The sequence below is a fragment of the Polypterus senegalus genome, chromosome 2 (assembly GCF_016835505.1).
Source record: "Polypterus senegalus isolate Bchr_013 chromosome 2, ASM1683550v1, whole genome shotgun sequence".
NCBI lineage: Eukaryota > Metazoa > Chordata > Cladistia > Polypteriformes > Polypteridae > Polypterus > Polypterus senegalus.
In genome coordinates, this window is record NC_053155.1 from 144,959,210 (window position 1) to 144,984,911 (window position 25,702).

Sequence of the window (25,702 nt, forward strand, 5' to 3'; positions counted from 1 at the left end):
TTTTGCATGTAGCTTGCTTCATTGTTTAATTTTCTGACTTTTAGATTTAAAACACACATCCTCTTGATTGCTGTCATCACTCCTACTTTGCATGGCCCAATTGCTAATTGTATTCAGTTAAAAGAAAAAGATACAATTACAAGTACACACAAAGCACCATAAAATTTTCTAACAAACATATTTGACAGAGATATACATTACAAGACGATTAGGAGTTTTATGTGTATTGCACTGTGAAACACCCAATAAACATGTGGAAAAATGACAAATGCAAGTAAGATGGGCTGCATATTGCCCTTAAACCACAGACTGAGAACCGCTGCTTTAGGCATTTGTTGACTAACTTTTTATTAAGTAGTTCCAAACTGAAAAACAAATTAAAGGATGTAAGATTATAGCAAGGTTTTGTTTTAGAGTAAATATATCAGGAAAGATAAATACAACATCTATTTAGAAAGCTATAGTATACAGTATACAAAATTAACCAGTAGACATTGTTACATTTTACGTATACATAAAGAAAAAGAAAATCACATACCAGATTGACAGCTACAGTGAATTATTGCAACTCCTGTGTAGACACTGTGCTCTTTTCCACTTAGCCTAAGAAAAAAAGGGAAACAATTAGCTTAAATTAAAAAAGACAAATAATTTAAAGAAAAAATAGATTTGTAATAATAAAAGTGCTTTATTTCATAAGTAAACTGGTTGTTCCAGAGAATTTTGTACCTTTCAGTCAGATGACTCCTTTCTTTGTTGTGAATTCCATGATAGTTAATACTGTTGTGGTCTATATTCTATACTAAGACACTTCCAACCCCATTACTGTAAATAAGAACAGAATTGTAGCACAGTATAATTTAAGAAAATCTTTAAATTAGTGGACTACATCAACCAGTTTGTTCACTGCCATTTACTTCTTTAAAAAATCATTCTAGTAATGTAAATATTTTGGTAAAATTCTTAACAAGCAAAGGTACTATTGGGAGACAGATAAGGTGCCACCAGCTTATCACAACATCAACATAAACATATTTGAAGTTTTCTCAGTTATCTTTCAGTATCTTGTTATTTGTGGTAACTATGATGTTACAATCTAGTAGCCATTTTGCAATTTGAACACTGCTAGAAACAAAAATACAAAATGCATGGCAAAACATATATTTAATTATAATGATGCTAGGGAAGAAGCACTTCATAACTGTTGAAAATAACTTGTTAAAAATAACTTTTTGTAAAACATATTCTATTACATAGTTGATGCCTACAATTTTATTTTAGAAAAGGCAAAGCCTATAAAAAAATTAAAGATATTGCAGCTGATATAGATTTTGCACTACCTATGGCTGCTGTCGGATCACAATTAGCATGTAACAAACATGTTCCAGGCAAAAGTAACTGTAAAGTCTTATAAACATGAGAAGACAATTGGTTTAAGCTTTCTAGAAGCTGCTTAAATGATTAACACACAGTGAAGTTTTCCTGACCTATGGAAATGAAATACAATCTAACCTGTACTAAACAATACAAGAATATTATCTATGTTCAGTTGCTCCCAGTATTTTGAGCCGATTATAATAGAAAATCCTCTTAGATTATACTAACTTTAGACCTAAAACAATATGCATATACTGTAAAGCAGCACATTAAAAGGTGTAAATTACAAATATGTAAGACTTGCAGTATTACATTTTACTTAAATAAATCATACTCCACATCAACTACACAACTAAAGAACAAATACAGATGTAATGTCAGTAACAGTATGTTTTGATGTTATCACACAAAGAAAATCTGAACTATCCAAAAGGTTAGCAATAGCAAGCTCGATTAATTTAGGACAAATTAATAAATGTCTTTCAAACTCTAAATGACATTTTAAATTTTCCTTACTAAATGAGTTTGTTTTTTTTCTTTTAATTAAACACAATATTTTTTTCCCGAATTGTGCTTGTTTTGTTGCACTATAAAATCAAAGGATGTCCTCAACTGTAGTGACAAATGTCTTATTGTGGGAAAGGTGCTTGGGAACACCTTTACTGTTTGTTTGTTCTTACACTTACCTACCTTTTAAAATACCATACAGTACACATGTCACACCTGCAATATACTTGTATCCAGGACTATAGCCTGCTACCTTAAGATTTCTCCTAGGTATGACTGTCGCTGTAGCTTCTTTATTGACTGACCTAGGTGAGTAAAGAACTCAGTTTTTAGCCCTCAGTGATAAAATACAGACTAATGTTCAAGCAAGAAAACAGGCTTAGTAAATTTTAATCAAATAGCTAGTGCCATAAATAAAGGCAAAGAGAAATGTAGCATTTCATAGTGCATAAACTGAATTATCCCAAGTTCTTAAATCAGTTCATTTTTCTTCTTTCCCAAGTTTTTATTCCACATTACTGTACTATATTAAGTGGGTTATAATGCATCAAGTTAAACAAGATAAAACACTATGTAAGCACAATAGTTAAGACAATAGGTTATTCACTAGGCAGCAATGTCCCATCAAAGGTAACGCATACAGGATTAGGGTTTATTGTGAACCCAGGTGTATGGAGTAAAGAGTAAAGAACTGGAATTCTACTCTCTCTGCTTGAGGAGGAAATAGAGAAGGGCTCCCTCTCCATCGCCAATCAATCTGGTACAAGTTAACTTTTTTCTTATTCCTTACACACACACATATAGATCAATGCGCGTGTACAGCATTCCATGCAGTTCGTGCTCAGCGGAATACATTGGACAAACTTCAAAAAGAATCGCAACACGTATACAGGAACACTGCAACACTGTCAGAAGAAAGGACTCACTATCATTGATCTATACGCACACTAAATCAACAGGATATACATTTAACTGGGACGATGTACAAGTAAAATTTAAAGCCAATAATAAAAGTGCCAGAGAGCTGGCTGAATCCTGGTTATCAAATGAGAACGCCATCAACAGACACTTGGATGTAAATCCAGCATATGCAAACTTAAGAAGAACTTATTCATAATAAACAAGACTTTACACCCAATAACCATATATATATATATATATATATATATATATATATATATATATATATATATCTATACTAATAAAAGGCAAAGCCCTCACTGACTCACTCACTCACTCACTCATCACTAATTCTCCAACTTCCCGTGTAGGTCAAAGGCTGAAATTTGGCAGGCTCATTCCTTACAGTTTACTTACAAAATTTGGGCAGGTTTCATTTCGAAATTCTACGCATAATGGTCATAAGTGGAAGCTATTTTTCTCCATATACTGTAATAGAGTTGAGCTCAAAAGCCGTGGGGGGTGGAGTTTCGTGTGACATCATCACACCTCCCACATAATCACGTGAACTGACTGTCAACGCAGTACGTAGAAAACAAGCTCCAAAAAGCGCTGAAGAAAACATGCATTATATAATTTAGAAGGCAGCGAAACAATAAGAAGCGAGCGAGTGACATAAACAACCATATTCATGAGTGCTGCTACTTCGGAAACAAAGCATGGTGTAAACCTAAAGTTTAAATTAAGTTCATAGACAGGCTACTGCTGGCGTTTGTCATGCCCACAGGTAATATGGGATACAAGTTTAATGAGAGAACGCAGGATATAAACAAGAGTTTTGATCACTTTGTAACTAAGTTAAAATTGCAGGTGAAGGGCTGTGCTTATGCAAATTCCAAGAGACTTTGTGGGGGATTGACAGTTAAGGCGGGTGGGGGAGTCACGTCATCATCTCCACTCCCATTCACCTCATTTCGCTCTGAGCTGAGCTCCGCAGCTAACGCAGTCTTACAGAAGCGACTTTGTGACGCTGCCACCAAATACTCACCGAAAAATCCACAAGTTAATACACACGCTGTCTGTAGAGTTTCTCCACACTGAATCCTCCAGGCACTACTTACAAAAGGTTACATTGACAATCGTGTTACGTTATTTTTAAAATGTTTCCTTTTCTTGGCACAAGCACAGCTGAGAAGCTTCGATGCATGTGCTCCATAACGCATTAAAAAATAATGCATTTAATCACACTTTGCATTCCAAGCAAAGGGGAACTTCTGTCAATGCATGATTTCCTGGTACACCGATTACATTGATCAGCGCTTCCCGATTCATTTTACTCGCACCTTGGTTTGAGAAGAAGTATGAAAAAATATGAGGTTAACACAGAAAAACAGATCACCAATTGAAGCTTTATGAATAATCGATACTTTATTCGCCATCATTAATTGTTTTGGTAAAGCCATACTCAGTGTAATCCTCCTTCAATTTTATAATTTTTCCAGTAGCCACGGTAAAAAGTAAGAGCGAAGCTCTGTAAGTGGATTCATGTCCATCCTGCAAAGAAAGGAGCACTCCTGAACCTGTCCAACTGTCTTCACCATGTCAGGAACTAGCGGTAGGACTATCTTTACATTCCAATTCAATGTGCGGATCTCTGGACTATCTATTTTCATCAATACATTTGAAGTTTATTTGATGTTTGATTACCAGTTTGCTTTGTTTTTGTCTCTGTTTGTGAGTGCGTGCAGGTTGAGCCAAGGCTGGGTGCATCCCTGGACTCTTTTCTATAAAAATAAATAAATCACTGTCTTCTCAATGGTGTGAATCTTAGTGGCACCGGACCGCTACAGCGTTATTCATTTCTCCTTGCTGCTGATAGACTGTGACGCATTTCCAGCTGAGTGTTCTTGTGTTTTCCGCTTTGTTCTTCTTAACCCTTAAACCGCGCAACCGCTATAGTTGTTTCCAGTGCCATTTGCAAGTGTATTCGTGCCGCACATTCATTAAACGCCTGCAACCGATTATAGTCGGTTCCCAGTGCAACTTACTAGCTGATCAGTCAGTGCCGTACATTCGTTGAGCAGCCAGCTCATGACCACTGACACCGCCTGCAGCCTCACTGTCTCTGGGATTCAGCCACAGCACTAGACTAGCCTGCAAGCATCAGCGTTTCCCTCCGTGTACTTGCGTGCAGCCAGTTTAAATGCAGTTGGCTCAGTGATTTACTGAATTTCATCAATGGCGTCAGTTGCACCTTGTACATATTGTTCCAGTAGTTTTTTTTAAATAGTTTTTACAGTTCATTGGCAGTGTGTAAAATGATCTGTTTTGCAGTAAACGTGATGCTCCTTGCATGAAAAAATGTGTTCTATTAAAATTTCACTTTTCTTTGTAAATTATGACATTTACTTAAAAGGTGCAGCAAAAAGTATCTAGTGTCCAGGGATGCATTAACCCCAAGTATGTGGCAGTTTAAGGGTTAAAGCCTCAAGATGCATAAATTCCCTGCACCTTCTAAGACTTCTGCCAATGAAAACGCATTTGCATGAATTACAGTACATATAGCGGTAACATCGGTATTTTACATTCTAGCACTGCTGGAGACATAGCAGTACAGTATACAGGTTTACCTTTACATTTTTTTAGGTAATGTATTAAGCGGAGTTTGAAATTAAATTAAAATGTTTTGGGGCATATTTAGGGTTTAAACTGCAAAAATATGCATTTTCAATCACATCCAAAATTTGGGGTTTTTCACAATTTGAGTGCTCCAGGAACGTAACCACGCTGAACTTCGGTGTGTACTGTACTAAGTAAATAAAAAAAACCGGGAGTGGTCTCCCCTAAACTTTCTCGTATACTCAGATATGGGAATCAACATTTGAGAAGTAAACCGCAAGACAATGATTATATTTTTAAATTATGTACATTAAAGAACCATCAACAACAAATCAAATCAATAATAAATTGAACAATTATTATAAATTAAAATTTAACAATTGGACTCTGCAGCTGCATGAATAAAAATGTACCACTTCCGGTTAGCAGAAATAACTCAAAAGTTGATAGACATCTACATTTTTTTACCTAATACTTGTAATCAAAATATGCTTGACCCAACTGAAAGCGTACTCAATTTATCGTGTTCACACACACACACACACTGTCAACAGACATAATTCCAAAATTGGTATTTTTGGAATCAGGGAGGTCTAAAACATCAATATTCATCAAAATCTCAAAAATTTAACTTTTGGACGATCACAATACTTTCCCTTTGAGAAAGTAAATTGGACTCAGGGAGGTCTAATAAAGTAAATTGGACTCAGGGAGGTCTAACACATCAGGAATCGTCAAAATCAAATTTTTGGATGATTACAATACTTTCCCTATACATCATATATGAGAAAGTAAAAAGGGACCAAAGCTTGTCCTTTTATTTAGTATATATAGTATTTCATGTTAACTAAAACTGCAAGACTCCTTCAAAATTCTATCTACTACTATAATTATGTTATTATATAATTTCTCTCAAGGTTTATGTACTATAATTACGTAAAAAAAGTTATTTTTGCTGAAGAATTATACTTTCTATATTTCTTTATGTAATGTACTTGGAAATTTAACACAGGCTTTTTAAATGCCTAATCCTATTAAATCATGTGTTACTCAATATAGAAACTCAAATAACAAAAACTTCAATTCTACAAATGGTAATTTCAAGTATTTTATAACATATTAACTTAGCTTGTCCTTAATGTGGGTGATAATTATGGTTCACTTTATTATTGTTATAAAATATGTAAAAAATAAGGATTGTCAATAATCTCAATAAACAATTATGACTGACAAACTAAAAAAATAAACATTTGTTATTTTCTTCTGGAATTTAACAAGATGAATTTATGTTTTGTCTGGCAAAATAATTTAGGCTAATCATATAAATAAATCAGATCTAACCTGGAAAGCATTCTGTGAGCATCTTGTTTGTCTATTGGCTTCTCAAGAATGTCTCCATCCAAAGTCTAAAATACAAAGACAAAATGTACAACTTGTGGAAGTTTAAGGACAATTAAAATAATCTTATTAATTAGTATCAGGAAAAATAATTACTAATTAAACTAAATACAGATCCAACCTTTTTGCAGAAACACTTAATCCAAACCCATGTGCTCGAGAGGCTGACGCCTATCCCAGCAACATTAAATACAAGGAAGGAGCCATGAGTATGAGGTACTAGTATATCAAAGGACAAACTTGCATACACCCATATTCATTAATAATAGGCTAATTTAGAGTTGACAGGTAACACTAACATGCATAAATTCGGATTGTGGGACTAAAACAGAAGCTTTCAAAGTCATGCAAACACAGACAGAGATATTTAGAGTGACTATTGAATTTCCAGATTCCTGCTAAACAGATTGTTATTATGCATAGCAGTAGCATGTACGATTAGGAGAACAACTGGTTCCCTCCAAAATCTTAGATAACATTCAGTCACAGCCCAGTAATAGAAGTGGAAATTCGGTAGTGCCAAACTCTCTTTTTCCATTTAATTATAATGCATACACAGTAGTCACATATGTATGATATATAGAATGTATATATGATATAGTAGTACAGTATAGCTGTCCCCCATGGCTCCACCAACGCAGTAGTGAAACAGGACAAACTTTAAAAATCAATAAACAAACAGGTATCGCTAACAAAGCGGAGGCAACATATGCTCCAAAACGTGGCCAGAGGTAGACCAATTCGAACAGAGGCTGTCACGTGAGTGATGATGCTCCCCACTCCTATCGTCATGCTTCCACCTTCCCTCGGCCCGTAGCATTTCTCCAATTACAATGAAATTATTGCTCCTGCAAGCAAACTATGATACATCGCGCGATGAAAGAAGTCGCAAAATCAACCAGAATGTTCAAACAAATTATAGAAAAAACCCAATCTAAATTTGTTAAGTAGTTCTCTCATTCACTAGCTTAGCTGGAAGCAAGATAGGTTATATGTGTGTATATATATATATATATATATATATACAGTGCATCCAGAAAGTATTCACAGCAAGTGGTAATTTCAGTCAGCTGATAGAAGAGCAACTTTGACTGAAATTACCACTGTTACAACCGAGGTATGCAGCAAAGCATTTGTGAAGCCACAACACGCACAACCTTGAGGCGGATGGGCTACAACAGCAGAAGACCCCACGGGTACCACTCATCTCCACTACAAATAGGAAAAGAGGTTATAATTTGCACGAGCTCACCAAAATTGGACAGTTGAAGACTGGAAAAATGTTGCCTGGTCTGATGAGTCTCGATTTCTGTTGAGACATTCAAATGAGTCAGAATTTGGCGTAAACAGAATGAGAACATGGATCCATCATGCCTTGTTACCACTGTGCAGGCTGGTGGTGGTGGTGTAATGGTGTGGGGGATGTTTTCTTGGCACACTTTAGGCCCCTTAGTGCCAATTGGGCATCATGTAAATGCCACGGGCTATGAGTTCACTGTATTAAAATGGCCCCCACAGTCACCAGATCTCAACCCAATAGAGCATCTTTGGGATGTGGTGGAACGGAAGCTTCGTGCCCTGGATGTGCATCCCACAAATCTCCATCAACTGCAAGATGCTATCCTATCAATATGGGCCAACATTTCTAAAGAATGCTTTCAGCACCTTGTTGAATCAATGCCACGTATAATTAAGGCAGTTCTGAAGGCGATAGGGGTCAAACACCGTATTAGTATGGTGTTCCTAATAATCCTTTAGGTGAGTGTACATACATACATACATACACACCATATTGAAAAACTATTGTTATTTCTACACAGTTTGATGGAAATGTAAATGTAACACCCTTAATGTCTGCAATATGCACATTGATCACGTCTGGATTGGATTTCTAATTTTAAACTATGGAGCAGAGGGGAATCACGGAAAAATGTGTGTTGGTCCCAAAAATTATAGATGGCACTGTATAACCACTAACACTGCCAAAGTTACTGGGAATGCAATAGGAATTTCTGATCTGGTTCCAAAATAGAATGTTTTGAACATGTCACTACTAATCTAAGACTCAAGTGAGCCAGATCTCTCACCTCCTTGCTAAAATCAGAAAAGCTGTCACCTTCTTTCATAAAAAGCACAACAGCAGCCTATGCACTGAAGACAAAACTAGAAAAAATACTGCAGTTTTTCCTTCACAAATTTACCCAAGATTACCCAAATAGATGGATTTCAAGCCAAGGCGTGGTCGAGAGATGTCTTGAGGAATAGGCTGCAGTGTGGTCTGAACTGCCTGACAAAACACTAACGAAAAATTTGATTTCTACAGTCCTCGGTTTGAAAGGAGCTGCCAGTATGAAGTTTGCACATTTTGAGTGAATGTGATTTGTGCATGAGTGTATCCTGAAATTGACTGGTGTACCACTTAGCTGTGGCCCTGCCTTGCCCTCAACCTTTACAGAAAACAAAATGGTTCCAACATTCCGAACTGAATAAGCAGGTACAATAATAGGTGGATGTATAATATTTTGTTTGTAGTTTAATGGAGTATGTCATAACTTAAAACTAATATTTTCATAATAATGTTCACCAGATGTGGGTTAAAATACACAGCATATCCTTATATTACTTAACTTGTGTCCTCCCATGCTCGATATCAACAACGGTTGCCACAACTACTATATCCCTCCACAACAACAGCGAGGAATCTATGTTCCTGGCAGAGTTTTGGTCTTACAATTATCTTCCAAGTCTTCAATCCTTTAATGTGATCAATTATCGACTGTGGTATATGACTGTTTATTCAGTGTATACTTTGTTACTGACCGAAACTGCATTATGACTCTACCATTTACACCTCTTTTTTCATTCACTTTAACGTAAGCCTTCCAATAAAATGAAAAGGCACATACAGCCTAACTGTGACCAACAGAAGCGGTATCATCGGCCTACATACTCATACCAACGGACAGAAGCAGAAACATCTACATCACGCCAGACCAACAACAAAGACAAAATATGACAAACCACAGAGAGACATTATCCGAAGATCAGAGGCAGTCTTACACCAAGACAGTGAACGAAAAACAAATTACACATATAACTTTTCTGAAGAGCAGCGACAAACTGTCAGAAAACAAGAAACATTACCATGGAAAAACTACAGGGATTCCATAACATTGACAACTCAAAACAAGATATGACCTTTATATTATGGCGTAGGCAATTCCCCATTTGTTTAGCATATTGTACGACTATCACCAAGTCACAACTACAAACGTTTAATAACGTCAGAGTTTATTTACCAGGCCCTGTTTTTACCCATGGCCAGTTGTACACTACATTTTCCAGAGTTACATGAAACCGGGTTAAACGTACAGGCACTTGCTGGGTTACACACGGGGGAATATTTTAGCTGACAATAATGTTTATACAACAAATTGCGTTTTCTGACAATTATTATAGACGTCAATATACTACATTACCTAATGGCCACAATTCACATACTGACTTCCATGTGCCCTGCATTTCCCTTCTTATCCAATATGTTCTGTTAACCTGTTCATGTTACAACAGCATGAATATTTATAATACAAAGTGTAAGTGACTATAATAACATCCCATACTAATCATGTGACTATTCTAATACTGAGTCCTCTCACGAGTCACTATTATTAAAATGATCTCCTTTCTTAATGCAACATGTGATGTTCTTCTCTCTTTCATCATCATTTAAAAAAAAGTGGATTCATGTCCATCCTGCAAAGAAAGGAGCACTCCTGAACCTGTCCAACTGTCTTCACCATGTCAGGAACTAGCGGTAGGACTATCTTTACATTCCAATTCAATGTGCGGATCTCTGGACTATCTATTTTCATCAATACATTTGAAGTTTATTTGATGTTTGATTACCAGTTTGCTTTGTTTTTGTCTCTGTTTGTGAGTGCGTGCAGGTTGAGCCAAGGCTGGGTGCATCCCTGGACTCTTTTCTATAAAAATAAATAAATCACTGTCTTCTCAATGGTGTGAATCTTAGTGGCACCGGACCGCTACAGCGTTATTCATTTCTCCTTGCTGCTGATAGACTGTGACGCATTTCCAGCTGAGTGTTCTTGTGTTTTCCGTTTTGTTCTTCTTAACCCTTAAACCGCCGCAACCGGCTATAGTTGTTTCCCAGTGCCATTTGCAAGTGTATTCGGTGCCGCACATTCATTAAACGCCTGCAACCGATTATAGTCGGTTCCCAGTGCAACTTACTAGCTGATCAGTCAGTGCCGTACATTCGTTGAGCAGCCAGCTCATGACCACTGACACCGCCTGCAGCCTCACTGTCTCTGGGATTCAGCCACAGCACTAGACTAGCCTGCAAGCATCAGCGTTTCCCTCCGTGTACTTGCGTGCAGCCAGTTTAAATGCAGTTGGCTCAGTGATTTACTGAATTTCATCAATGGCGTCAGTTGCACCTTGTACATATTGTTCCAGTAGTTTTTTTTAAATAGTTTTTACAGTTCATTGGCAGTGTGTAAAATGATCTGTTTTGCAGTAAACGTGATGCTCCTTGCATGAAAAAAATGTGTTCTATTAAAATTTCACTTTTTCTTTGTAAATTATGACATTTACTTAAAAGGTGCAGCAAAAAAGTATCTAGTGTCCAGGGATGCATTAACCCCCAAGTATGTGGCAGTTTAAGGGTTAAAGCCTCAAGATGCCGCCGAAATTCCCTGCACCTTCTAAGACTTCTGCCAATGAAAACGCATTTGCATGAATTACAGTACATATAGCGGTAACATCGGTATTTTACATTCTAGCACTGCTGGAGACATAGCAGTACAGTATACAGGTTTACCTTTACATTTTTTTAGGTAATGTATTAAGCGGAGTTTGAAATTAAATTAAAATGTTTTGGGGGCATATTTAGGGTTTAAACTGCAAAAATATGCATTTTTCAATCACATCCAAAATTTGGGGTTTTTCACAATTCGCGAGTGCTCCAGGAACGTAACCACGGCGAACTTCGGGGGTGTACTGTACTAAGTAAATAAAAAAAACCGGGAGTGGTCTCCCCTAAACTTTCTCGTATACTCAGATATGGGAATCAACATTTGAGAAGTAAACCGCAAGACAATGATTATATTTTTAAATTATGTACATTAAAGAACCATCAACAACAAATCAAATCAATAATAAATAAAATTTTAATTTATAATAATTGTTCAACAATTGGACTCTGCAGCTGCATGAATAAAAATGTACCACTTCCGGTTAGCAGAAATAACTCAAAAGTTGATAGACATCTACATTTTTTTACCTAATACTTGTAATCAAAATATGCTTGACCCAACTGAAAGCGTACTCAATTTATCGTGTTCACACACACACACACACACACACTGTCAAACAGACATAATTCCAAAATTGGTATTTTTGGAATCAGGGAGGTCTAAAACATCAATATTCATCAAAATCTCAAAAATTTAACTTTTGGACGATCACAATACTTTCCCTTTGAGAAAGTAAATTGGACTCAGGGAGGTCTAATAAAGTAAATTGGACTCAGGGAGGTCTAACACATCAGGAATCGTCAAAATCAAATTTTTGGATGATTACAATACTTTCCCTATACATCATATATGAGAAAGTAAAAAGGGACCAAAGCTTGTCCTTTTATTTAGTATATATAGTATTTCATGTTAACTAAAACTGCAAGACTCCTTCAAAATTCTATCTACTACTATAATTATGTTATTATATAATTTCTCTCAAGGTTTATGTACTATAATTACGTAAAAAAAGTTATTTTTGCTGAAGAATTATACTTTCTATATTTCTTTATGTAATGTACTTGGAAATTTAACACAGGCTTTTCAAATGCCTAATCCTATTAAATCATGTGTTACTCAATATAGAAACTCAAATAACAAAAAAACTTCAATTCTACAAATGGTAATTTCAAGTATTTTATAACATATTAACTTAGCTTGTCCTTAATGTGGGTGATAATTATGGTTCACTTTATTATTGTTATAAAATATGTAAAAAATAAGGATTGTCAATAATCTCAATAAACAATTATGACTGACAAACTAAAAAAATAAACATTTGTTATTTTCTTCTGGAATTTAACAAGATGAATTTATGTTTTGTCTGGCAAAATAATTTAGGCTAATCATATAAATAAATCAGATCTAACCTGGAAAGCATTCTGTGAGCATCTTGTTTGTCTATTGGCTTCTCAAGAATGTCTCCATCCAAAGTCTAAAATACAAAGACAAAATGTACAACTTGTGGAAGTTTAAGGACAATTAAAATAATCTTATTAATTAGTATCAGGAAAAATAATTACTAATTAAACTAAATACAGATCCAACCTTTTTGCAGAAACACTTAATCCAAACCCATGTGCTCGAGAGGCTGACGCCTATCCCAGCAACATTAAATACAAGGAAGGAGCCATGAGTATGAGGTACTAGTATATCAAAGGACAAACTTGCATACACCCATATTCATTAATAATAGGCTAATTTAGAGTTGACAGGTAACACTAACATGCATAAATTCGGATTGTGGGACTAAAACAGAAGCTTTCAAAGTCATGCAAACACAGACAGAGATATTTAGAGTGACTATTGAATTTCCAGATTCCTGCTAAACAGATTGTTATTATGCATAGCAGTAGCATGTACGATTAGGAGAACAACTGGTTCCCTCCAAAATCTTAGATAACATTCAGTCACAGCCCAGTAATAGAAGTGGAAATTCGGTAGTGCCAAACTCTCTTTTTCCATTTAATTATAATGCATACACAGTAGTCACATATGTATGATATATAGAATGTATATATGATATAGTAGTACAGTATAGCTGTCCCCCATGGCTCCACCAACGCAGTAGTGAAACAGGACAAACTTTAAAAATCAATAAACAAACAGGTATCGCTAACAAAGCGGAGGCAACATATGCTCCAAAACGTGGCCAGAGGTAGACCAATTCGAACAGAGGCTGTCACGTGAGTGATGATGCTCCCCACTCCTATCGTCATGCTTCCACCTTCCCTCGGCCCGTAGCATTTCTCCAATTACAATGAAATTATTGCTCCTGCAAGCAAACTATGATACATCGCGCGATGAAAGAAGTCGCAAAATCAACCAGAATGTTCAAACAAATTATAGAAAAAACCCAATCTAAATTTGTTAAGTAGTTCTCTCATTCACTAGCTTAGCTGGAAGCAAGATAGGTTATATGTATATATATATATATATATATATATATATATATATATATATATATATATATATATATATACAGTGCATCCAGAAAGTATTCACAGCGCATCACTTTTTCCACATTTTGTTATATTACAGCCTTATTCCAAAATGGATTAAATTCATTTTTTTCCTCAGAATTCTACACACAACACCCCATAATGACGTGAAAAAGTTTACTTGAGGTTTTTGCAAATTTTATTAAAAAAAAACTGAGAAATCACATGTACATAAGTATTCACAGCCTTTGCTCAATACTTTGTCGATGCACCTTTGGCAGCAATTACAGCCTCAAGTCTTTTTGAATATGATGCCACAAGCTTGGCACACCTATCCTTGGCCAATTTCGCCCATTCCTCTTTGCAGGACCTCTGGTTGGATGGGAAGCGTCGGTGCACAGCCATTTTAAGATCTCTCCAGAGATATGCACTCGGATTCAAGTCTGGGCTCTGGCTGGGCCACTCAAGGACATTCACAGAATTGTCCTGAAGCCACTCCTTTGATATCTTGGCTGTGTGCTTAGGGTCGTTGTCCTGCTGAAAGATGAACCGTCATCCCAGTCTGAGGTCAAGAGCACTCTGGAGCAGGTTTTCATCCGGGATGTCTCTGTACATTGCTGCAGTCATCTTTCCCTTTATCCTGACTAGTCTCCCAGTTCCTGCCGCTGAAAAACATCCCCACAGCATGATGCTGCCACCACTATGCTTCACTGTAGGGATGGTATTGGCCTGGTGATGAGCAGTGCCTGGTTTCCTCCAAACGTGACGCCTGGCATTCACACCAAAGAGTTCAATCTTTGTCTCATCAGACCAGAGATTTTTGTTTCTCATGGTCTGAGAGTCCTTCAGGTGCCTTTTGGCAAACTCCAGGAGGGCTGCCATGTGCCTTTTACTAAGGAGTGGCTTCCATCTGGCCACTCTACCATACAGGCCTGATTGGTGGATTGCTGCAGAGATGGTTGTCCTTCTGGAACGGTTCTCCTCTCTCCAAAGAGCACCTCTGGAGCTCTGACAGAGTGACCATCGGGTTCTTGGTCACCTCCCTGACTAAGGCTCTTCTCCCCCAATCGCTCAGTTTAGATCGCCGGCCAGCTCTAGGAAGAGTCCTGGTGGTTTGGAACTTCGTCCACTTACGGATGATGGAGGCCACTGTGCTCACTGGGACCTTCAAAGCAGCAGAAAACTTTCTGTAACCTTCCCCAGATTTGTGCCTAGAGACAATCCTGTCTCGGAGGTCTATGGACAATTCCTTTGACTTCATGCTTGGTTTGTACTCTGACATGAACCGTCAACTGTGGGACCTTATATAGACAGGTGTGTGCCTTTCCAAATCATGTCCAATCAACTGAATTTACCACAGGTGGACTTCAATTAATCTGCAGAAACATCTCAAGGATGATCAGGGTAAACAGGATGCACCTGAGCTCAATTTTGAGCTTCATGGCAAAGGCTGTGAATACTTATGTAACTGTGCTTTCTCATTTTTTTTTATTTTTAATAAATTTGCAAAAATCTCAAGTACATTTTTTTCACGTTGTCATTATGGGGTGCTGTGTGTAGAAGTCTGAGAAAAAAAAATGAATTTAATCCATTTTGGAATAAGGCTGTAACATAACAAAATGTGGAAAATGTGAATCCTTTCCGGATGCACTATATATGTGTGTATATATATATATATATATATATATATATATACACACACATTATTATTTATATATATATATATATATATATATATATATATATATATATATATATATACACTCACCTAAAGGATTATTAGGAACACCATACTAATACGGTGTTTGACTCCCTTTTGCCTTCAGAACTGCCTTAATTCTACGTGGCATTGATTCAACAAAGTGCTGAAAGCATTCTTTAGAAATGTTGGCCCATATTGATAGGATAGCATCTTGCAGTTGATGGAGATTTGTGGGATGCACATCCAGGGAACGAATCTCCCGTTCCACCACATCCCAAAGATGCTCTATTGGGTTGAGATCTGGTAACTGTGGGGGCCATTTTAGTACAGTAAACTCATTGTCATGTTCAAGAAACCAATTTGAAATGATTTGAGCTTTGTGACATGGTGCATTATCCTGCTGGAAGTAGCCATCAGAGGATGGGTACATGGCGGTCATGAAGGGATGGACATGGTCAGAAACAATGCTCAGGTAGCCCGTGGCATTTAAACGATGCCCAATTGGCACTAAGGGGCCTAAAGTGTGCCAAGAAAACATCCCCCACACCATTACACTACCACCACCAGCCTGCACAGTGGTAACAAGGCATGATGGATCCATGTTCTCATTCTGTTTACGCCAAATTCTCACTCTACCATTTGAATGTCTCAACAGAAATCGAGACTCATCAGACCAGGCAACATTTTTCCAGTCTTCAACTGTCCAATTTTGGTGAGCTTGTGCAAATTGTAGCCTCTTTTTCCTATTTGTAGTGGAGATGAGTGGTACCCGGTGGGGTCTTCTGCTGTTGTAGCCCATCCGCCTCAAGGTTGTGCGTGTTGTGGCTTCACAAATGCTTTGCTGCATACCTCGGTTGTAACGAGTGGTAATTTCAGTCAGCTGATAGAAGAGCAACTTTGACTGAAATTACTTCTTCAATTCTTAGTCTTCAATCCTTTAATGTGATCAATTATCGACTGTGGTATATGACTGTTTATTCAGTGTATACTTTGTTACTGACCGAAACTGCATTATGACTCTACCATTTACACCTCTTTTTTCATTCACTTTAACGTAAGCCTTCCAATAAAATGAAAAGGCACATACAGCCTAACTGTGACCAACAGAAGCGGTATCATCGGCCTACATACTCATACCAACGGACAGAAGCAGAAACATCTACATCACGCCAGACCAACAACAAAGACAAAATATGACAAACCACAGAGAGACATTATCCGAAGATCAGAGGCAGTCTTACACCAAGACAGTGAACGAAAAACAAATTACACATATAACTTTTCTGAAGAGCAGCGACAAACTGTCAGAAAACAAGAAACATTACCATGGAAAAACTACAGGGATTCCATAACATTGACAACTCAAAACAAGATATGACCTTTATATTATGGCGTAGGCAATTCCCCATTTGTTTAGCATATTGTACGACTATCACCAAGTCACAACTACAAACGTTTAATAACGTCAGAGTTTATTTACCAGGCCCTGTTTTTACCCATGGCCAGTTGTACACTACATTTTCCAGAGTTACATCGAAACCCGGGTTAAACGTACAGGCACTTGTGGGTTATACACAGGGGAATATTTTAGCTGACAATAATGTTTATGCAACAAATTGCGTTTTCTGACAATTATTATAGACGTCAATATACTACATTACCTAATGGCCACAATTCACATACTGACTTCCATGTGCCCTGCATTTCCCTTCTTATCCAATATGTTCTGTTAACCTGTTCATGTTACAACAGCATGAATATTTATAATACAAAGTGTAAGTGACTATAATAACATCCCATACTAATCATGTGACTATTCTAATACTGAGTCCTCTCACGAGTCACTATTATTAAAATGATCTCCTTTCTTAATGCAACATGTGATGTTCTTCTCTCTTTCATCATCATTTCATTAATGCTTTTATTCTTGCAAAATTTTTGGATACACAATTTGCTAGTCCTATTTAAGCAGCAAGCAAAAAGAAATTATCTAAAGTATTGTAAAGTGCAGGTCTAGTACTTTACAAAATGAGAACTGTAATGCTCATTCAACAGTGTCAGCACTTGGCCATTACCCTTTGGCACAAATCACCTTCACCAAATAAACAAAAACACATTCAGAAACAATGTCACATTAGTTTTTATGCAACAACTGAGGTCATGTGCATAAGAAGAGGAAGTTATGAACCAAGGGTTTCTACATAGCTTCCAGCTTACATGAATCACTTATTAAGCTGCACAACGCTAAAAGGTCCACACTCCATGGCCTATGGTTCACCTTTAGCCTTAGTTTTAGTCATGTTTTCACATTTACACTGTTCGGACGCTGACATAAAAATAGAAAATTTTAATCTGTAGTTAGGATATAGCGGGTTGGATAATGGATGGACTCTTTAATGGAAAAAGTGAATATAGATCTCTGCAAAGTGAATTAAACTAATTACAAATTGTGGCAAGCGGCTGGGGGTGGCACCCAGCCGGGATGCCCGGAAGGACCGGAGGAGGGATTACACCTCCTCCAGACCACGAGGGGGCGACCGTCCTGGTGGCTTTGGGGACCATGGGAACAGAGCTTAGAAGCTCAACCCTATAGGGGCCCATGGTCACTGCCAGGGTGTGCCCCAATGCCTGAGGAGCCCTGGCCCTCAGCACTTCCGCCACCTGGATTTGCTGGGGGGAAGAAGACCAGGGACACCCGGAATTCTTCCGGGTGCGCGGCCGGTACTTCCGCCACACTTGGGAGTGCTGGAGAAAGCTAATCGGGGGGCACCTGGAGCACGTCCAGGTGTATATAAAAGGGGCCGCCTCCCTCCATTCGATGGCTTGAGTAGGGAGGAAGATAGACGGAGCTCGGGAGTATAGGAGTGGAGGCGGCCTGAAAAAAGAAAGGCATTGGAAGGGTCTAGACTTTGGGGAAGTACTGGGGTTGTGTGTGGCACTTTACTATTGTAAATATGAAAATAAAGTGTAAATAAACGTGTGTTGGGTGATGAACCATCAGTGTCCACCTGTCTGTGTTCGGGCCAGTCACCACAAAATATAAAACAAAATAAGTTATTGCATAAGTATTCACCCCCATTTAGAAGATACACCTTCTAGGCAATTCCCAACTTGAATTCCAGGCCCAGAGGCCTCATGCATAACGCTGTGTGTAGAATTCACACTATAACATGGCATAAGCACAAAAGAGGAAATGTGCTCACGCACAAAAAAATCCAGATGCATAAATCTGTGCGAATAACATCTTCCACGTTCTTATATTACATAAATCCCGGTCAGTATGAAAAGTAATGCACGTGCATGTGGTGATTTGTGAAACTTTGTTTTGAAACCAGTTAAGGTACTGTGATACTTGGGACTGTGTCCATGGTGGTTGTGTTTGGTGTTCAAGGCTTACTGGCTCCCTCTAGAGTCCACAATAGACAGAAAAAGAGAGCATAAAGAAAAATACAGTCTTCCAATTATTGGGTTGCTGAAGCACAAAAGGCATTAACTCACATCACACATATTAATATTAACAAGGTTACAAAGGTTTTATAAATATACACAAGGCTAAATACTTCTCCAAACAAAATATAGTAAAAGTTACTATAACAAATAAAAAACTGGTAGATCAAGTGGAAATTTCTAGCAGCTTACCACAATAGTGTCAGCACCAATGACAATATCTGGCATTTTCAGATGCTTCTGAAAATAATGAAAATTAAGAATGTTAGAACAATATAATTATGATTTGAAATATATGAGTTACCTTATGATGCTATATAGATGCTGAAAACCATTAACACTACCATGAGCTACAAAGAAAGCAAACAGAGAAAAAAAAATTACACTTTACTAGTTAGCTGTGCTTAACTGCAACACACCACTAAAGTAAGAAGTTAAGGAATCACTGGACATAGTCCAAAATAACCTGCAACCTCCATTGTATCATATAATTTAAACTAGGGTGATGTATAAGAGCCATTGATGTTAGTGTAATGGAGTTTATGAAAAGTACAGAATAAGAATGGAGGAAGCAGACAATAAAACCTGTGAGATCATGATGAACATTGCTTCTAAAATGGTTGTTACTGCTCATTCAGCCCTCAGTCTCCAGATTTATTTCTTATAGAACAAATTTTGTATAATAAATTCTGGCCAACAGAAAGTATATGTCTATTTTTGGAATGAAATGTAATGAGAGTTCCAGCGTTATTGAAAATATAGCTGCTGAAATGGATAGATCAAAGTGATCCCATTGGACTCCGCTAAAGACAGGCATAGAATCTTTGATGACCCCAATGAAATAATTTAAGAAGCTTTACTGTTCATAGGCTTCCTTCAGTGGTTATTAGACATTTCTGTTGAATATCTAGGAGTGATAGTTACATTTTAAAGCAATTTAAAAATATCTTTTCTTTTGTACCATAGTTCCTTGTCTTCATATCTCCACTGTGGTCACTTGGGAAGGTTATAAGTCTCTAATATGACCGCAGTTCTAAAAGAACACATTCCCAGGAAATATGCACAGCCATTGGATACATATTCCATGAAAAAAAAAATCTTTTCTGAGTACTATATGGTTGCACTAGACTTTTCATGCCATGTGCCACAGCCATGATACCGGAAAGAGAACCAGAAAATATATGGGTCAGTAACAGTTAATTAAATTTGTATTTTTAGTGCAGAAGAGTAAGAAATAAAGCTGCAAGATAAACAGCTAATCAGCAGCTCTAAGCCTGGTATGCTAGACTAAAGTTATTAGTCTTCAGCCTGAATTTAAATCCAGAAACTGATTCATCACTTACACAAGCAGGAAGTTAATTCCTTGGCTTTGTTACCCTGCAGCTCAAAGTTTACTTTGTAATATTTAATTGACTTATGTGGGCATGCTTCTAATTTCTAAATTGGGATGTCATGATACCAGAATTTTTGTTTTTGATTCCAATACCAGTTAAATTTTACAATACTTGATACCACAGCTTTTTATTAAAGTACCTCCATTATTAAAGTAAGCAATATTGTGCCTTTAAAATTATGGATGCTCTGATCGATCATCTCGATCTGTGATAGGTAAAAAGGCCAATCACAAAATCAGATATTTTCAGCCTCTGCTATGCTAAGCTTTGTGGTAATTTAGTTGCAGTGCTCATTTACACAAAGTATTACAATAGTTGAGCCAGTGCATGTCTTCTTTTTCTTTGCAGAAAACTTCTTACAGTGTAAACAAAGAGCAGCAAGTGGAAGCTTGTTTTATCAGTGAACGAGAGGTGATTGGTACTTTCAAAGTGGACTAATAAACTGAAAAAAGTAATTGGAGATGTTGTTCTATGAAACTACAAAAATGACAAGAAAAGCTAATTTAATGAATTAAAACCTTTTTTTACTTTGTCCTTTAAATTAAAACAGACACAGCTTGAATTTGGACAGCAAGCCTGTTTAAAATGCAGCAGCTTACACTTTTAATCGGGGGGAAAAAAAAAGGATAAAGACAAATTTCAAATTGCTGCTTAGTAAACAATAGGCTTTTTTTAAAGATTTGTGCTGTGTTTATTATTTGTTGTGATGTGTCATACAACATAAGCTTTGGTAAGAAACAAGTACAACTATATTTTAACAGCAAAAAGCTGTAGTGCTATTAATGATTTAAAACTATAAAAATTTGTAAGTGCATGTATATTTATATGTAAGCAGCATTTAATTGCCAATATCAGTAAATTGATTGCATGCGTATATATACATTTTTGTTGTTAAGAGAAATGGTAAAAGCTATTTTTTTTAATTAAGTCTTGTTTTAGACAGGTACATTACAGAAAAAACTAAACAATATGATAGCTTGTAATTATGAGAAGTATTTTATTTTTATGCCATATGCATAAATGATAAATATTGTTGTACATAATTTAAAGTATGTATTTTAAGATTTATTTATTTTAGTATTTAATGGTCACTGAACTATAAGTCTACAACTGTTCATTTTTTAATAACAAAATGAAATTCTAACACTTGTGGTCTATAGTTTAATTATAAAAATACACTTTAATATATGACATAAGACTTTTATTTGTCTGGTTATTCAGGAGATTAGTGTAAAAATGTATTTGAAAGAAAGAAAGATAGAATCGATATCAGAACTGGCAAATCAAGTAACATGAAATCAGTGATCGCTATTGGCCTTAAAAAGCCTGACTGGAGCATCCCAATTTAAAATATTAATATAAAATATAAAAATATTACCATTAGGAACAGTTTTAAAATACTGATAATATCCATGGAGTATTACCCGACTATCATTTAAATCAAAATTTACTGGCATTCATACATATCAAAATACAATGTAAGGTTTGAATTTTAATGTTGTACAGAAATATCAACAAATGGGTTTGTAATCTTGCGAGACATTTGTCCCAACTTTAAGGCTTCCTGTATGAAATCAAGCTTGTCAGTTTTACATGAATCCTTCGAAGAACTCCTGTAAAAACAGCCTTTGTCTGGCTGTTTTCAAGGTTTCTTATTTGAGCATTCAGACTTTGTTTTTGTGTAGGCATATGTACAAATCCTGAATTAGATAAATTAATTGAGCTGTCGTTCTGTACTCAATAAATTTATAACTGTGAGACAGCATTACATTCTTCAGTTTACCATTTAAATATATGACATGTGCTTTTATTTACTGTATGTGTTATACTAATGAACATTTTTTGCATTCAAAAGTCAAAGAAAATCACACAAATTCAGTGCTTGCAGATTCATATTTAGCAATGAACTATGCTGCTTTGGTTGCGTTTCGTCGATTATGGCAGTACAATAAGCGGTCTATGGCGAAGCGTAAATAAATAATCAAGTCCCAGAGCGTGCAGGCTCCAAAAGAATGTGAGTGTGCACATGCAGGTGCTTGTTCCTGGGTTGTTTGGGGTGCTTAGCTGTTTGCATAATTATGTGCAAATGCAAGCAGATCAGTCAGGTGTTTCATTCACACCTTGGAGTGAGTGGAAGACAACACCTGTACCAAATTAGGTAGTATAATGACAGCCTGCGCAACAGAGATGAGAAAGACAGCAAATCGAAAGATGAGAGAATCTGAACAAAAAGATCAGAAACAACAACAGTAACAAGAAAAAAAAAAATATCAATGAAAGAGGATGACAGAAACAAAGGGAGGTTAAGGAACGAGGACAGAGGCAGTGAGGAGCCTGTGTTGTCTGAAAAGGAGGCAGGTGATAAGGAGAATTCCCAGAGGAAGCAAACATAGTTTTGTGTTCGAGTGCAGTGCTGGTGTAAGGGTGCTCCTTAGAGCAACTGTGGGAAGGAGCAGGAGCAGCCCTATCGTGCAGCGTCGCCTGGGTGACGCCGATGGGCTGGCTAAGGTAGATGTCCGTGGGGTTTGGCAAAGAGTACTACCATCCTCAATGGACAACAGACCCAGAACCCAGGACAAAGGGAAGACTGCACCTGTTGGCAGACATCTCCTCATGCTTCAAAATTCTGATGGGATAAGCCGAGGAGAAACCAGACTTTAGGGACAGGCATTTTAGAAGAAGGAACTTGCTGTGATTTTAACCTTGTTTTTAGTGGATTATTTATTTGGAATATTTTTAACCTCCTTTTTGTTTGGTACAACATTTTGTAGATTATTTATTTATTTAAGATCTGTTTTTTCAAAACTGCAGTATTTGCACTTTTGTTTGGATTTTAAATAAAAGCAATGAACACTTTTGCAACAACCACTGCTGAGGGTGTGTGTCCTCATTTGCCTAGCTCATTGCAGATCATAGCTATTGACAATTCCGGGTTCAAGAAGCTCCTGAAAGCAACCAGGGAGTGTAGACTGAATTTTAGACTGCATTACTGCTAATGTTACAATAATACTTTTATGAAAGTGCTTACTCACACACACACACACACACATATATATATATATATATATATAGATAAATTGACTAATTAGTTTATATGTAAACTCACAAGCTGCATTCTTTTTGCGACTTCTAGAGCCTTTTGTTTTGCTGTCTCCACTGCATAATCATATGGGTTTTCAAACAACGACTTGTCCAACGTCTCTTTGAACCATGAGGGAACAACTTCAAAACGTAAGCCCTGTAAAAAATTAAAAGTGGAAATTGATTAGTTAAATCAATTTAATAAAATTAATGTAATTATTTTTTCTGATACATGCTAGTAAACCCTCAGGGAAAATTGTCTTTTTGCTTGAGCTTTGTGAGACAGAGTGCAGGGTCTGCCAATGTACAGTCACACAGAGCAATTTTCAGGTTAAGGGCCCTGCTCAAGGGCCCGGCAGAGTAGGATAGGATCCCTTCTGACAGTAAGGGGATTTGAACTGACAACCTTCCAGATACCACTTGAGATCCTTAGCTACAGAGCCACCACTCTGCCTTAATTATAGTAATGTTTATATGTTTATATCAAATGGATCTTTAAAATCAAATGAAATGTAAAACCTTGTACTAAGAACTATCAAAAAAGGAAACACAACAGTGCTGTTACTAACAATTATATTGATGTTATATAGATTTATTATATATTATAGTTTTATGATTTAACAAGCAATACATTAAAATCTGAAGTAACTAAATGTTATACTTGATGTACATAATTTTCTTATTAAGATGAATTATTAAACGCTTTCCTACTGCTTTTCTTTATGTCTACCCCTTGCCAAAATGTGTGCTGCACTCTCAAATCTAGGGCAGAAGAGAACAGGGAGTTTCTGCTATATAATAGATTCTTATTGACTAAAAAGGCAAGGTTTAGCTTTCAGGTCAAGGCACATTCAAGATTCAACTTCTTGTTACAAATGATGAACACAGTTCTCCAAATATCTCAAATCTAACCACAGCCTGTCAGCCTTCAAAACAACCCAAAAGTATGTAAATAATGAGCATGTTCTGTGACCAGTAAGCTCTCAGAAGATGGGTACACATGCTTCCTCATATTCACCAAAGGATTATATAACAAACCAAGCTAAATGCTGCACTTTTGCATACTGGTGTGTAAGATTACCAGAAACTTATATATATATATATATATATATATATAGTCACAAAACGAGACAAAGACAGATTAAGGTTTGGGGCAGCCATCCATATAATTTGGTATACTGGCTGCAAAAGTCATTTTTTTAAAGCAACTAGCACTGAAGTGCATACAATGGAGTCTAAAACCAGACTGCGGGAGAAGAGAAAAGGGTAGGCTTTTAAAGGGGAAGACAGGAAGTGAGGTCATAAGGATTGGGCAAGTGTTCATTATTCATTGGATCAGGCCCGGATGTGACATCAGGGGGGCCGGAGCTGGTAAGGTCTGTTTCCATTGGTTCGGTCCCAGAAGTGATGTCAAGAGAGCCAGGTGGAGCCTCCCAGGTTTGGTCTACAGGGAAGTGAGAAAGAGAGTTAGTGCACTCTGCCACATCCCAGCATGCCTCAGAACTGCCTTCACTCGAGCCCTTTAGCTGCCTCCCATGCACGCGTGCGTGACAATATATATATATATATACATACACACCTTGTACACAAAGACAAATAGATATTGTGTTACCAGCTCCATATATTGTATTCTATATAGATTAAGCACAGCAGAAGCTCTATTTACCAGTTTATAGGAAAGGGGTTCTCAAGCTTTTTTTAAATCAAGGCTCCACCAAAATATTATACAGTCAGGTCAGGGCCTCCCACTAATCTAAAGTCAATGTTGCAAAGTAGACCATGATCTTGATTACTGCTTACAATAGTGACATATCATGATTTACATAATAGGAGACCTGCTAATGTGTTGGTGCCAGATACCATAGGACACCTTCAGATGTGTTTTAGTGGGGTACCTACACATTATTAGGCAGGTAGTTTAATTGTGGCCGATTGGTATATGAAGCCAAATCAAAAGAAGCACTTATTGTTTATACGAAGCACTTGTATCCTGATTATGGGTAACCTGTAAATGAGTTGTAC

At 36.9% G+C, this 25,702-nt stretch overlaps 1 protein-coding gene across 2 annotated transcripts in view; it reads right to left on the minus strand.

The window, feature by feature from the left end:
• asmtl (acetylserotonin O-methyltransferase-like) overlaps positions 1–25,702 on the minus strand; it is a 132,137-nt gene that overhangs the window by 101,924 nt on the left and 4,511 nt on the right. The window contains exons 3-6 of one of the 2 annotated variants that reach the window (XM_039744760.1): positions 23,706–23,837; positions 19,398–19,445; positions 12,986–13,050; positions 539–603 (exon numbers count right to left, since the gene is read on the minus strand). In XM_039744760.1, the coding sequence (XP_039600694.1) occupies positions 539–603; positions 12,986–13,050; positions 19,398–19,445; positions 23,706–23,837 (310 nt within the window). Of the gene's footprint in view, positions 1–538; positions 604–6,744; positions 6,821–12,985; positions 13,051–19,397; positions 19,446–23,705; positions 23,838–25,702 lie in introns of those variants that run through there. The other variant, XM_039744759.1, reaches the window with a different exon arrangement.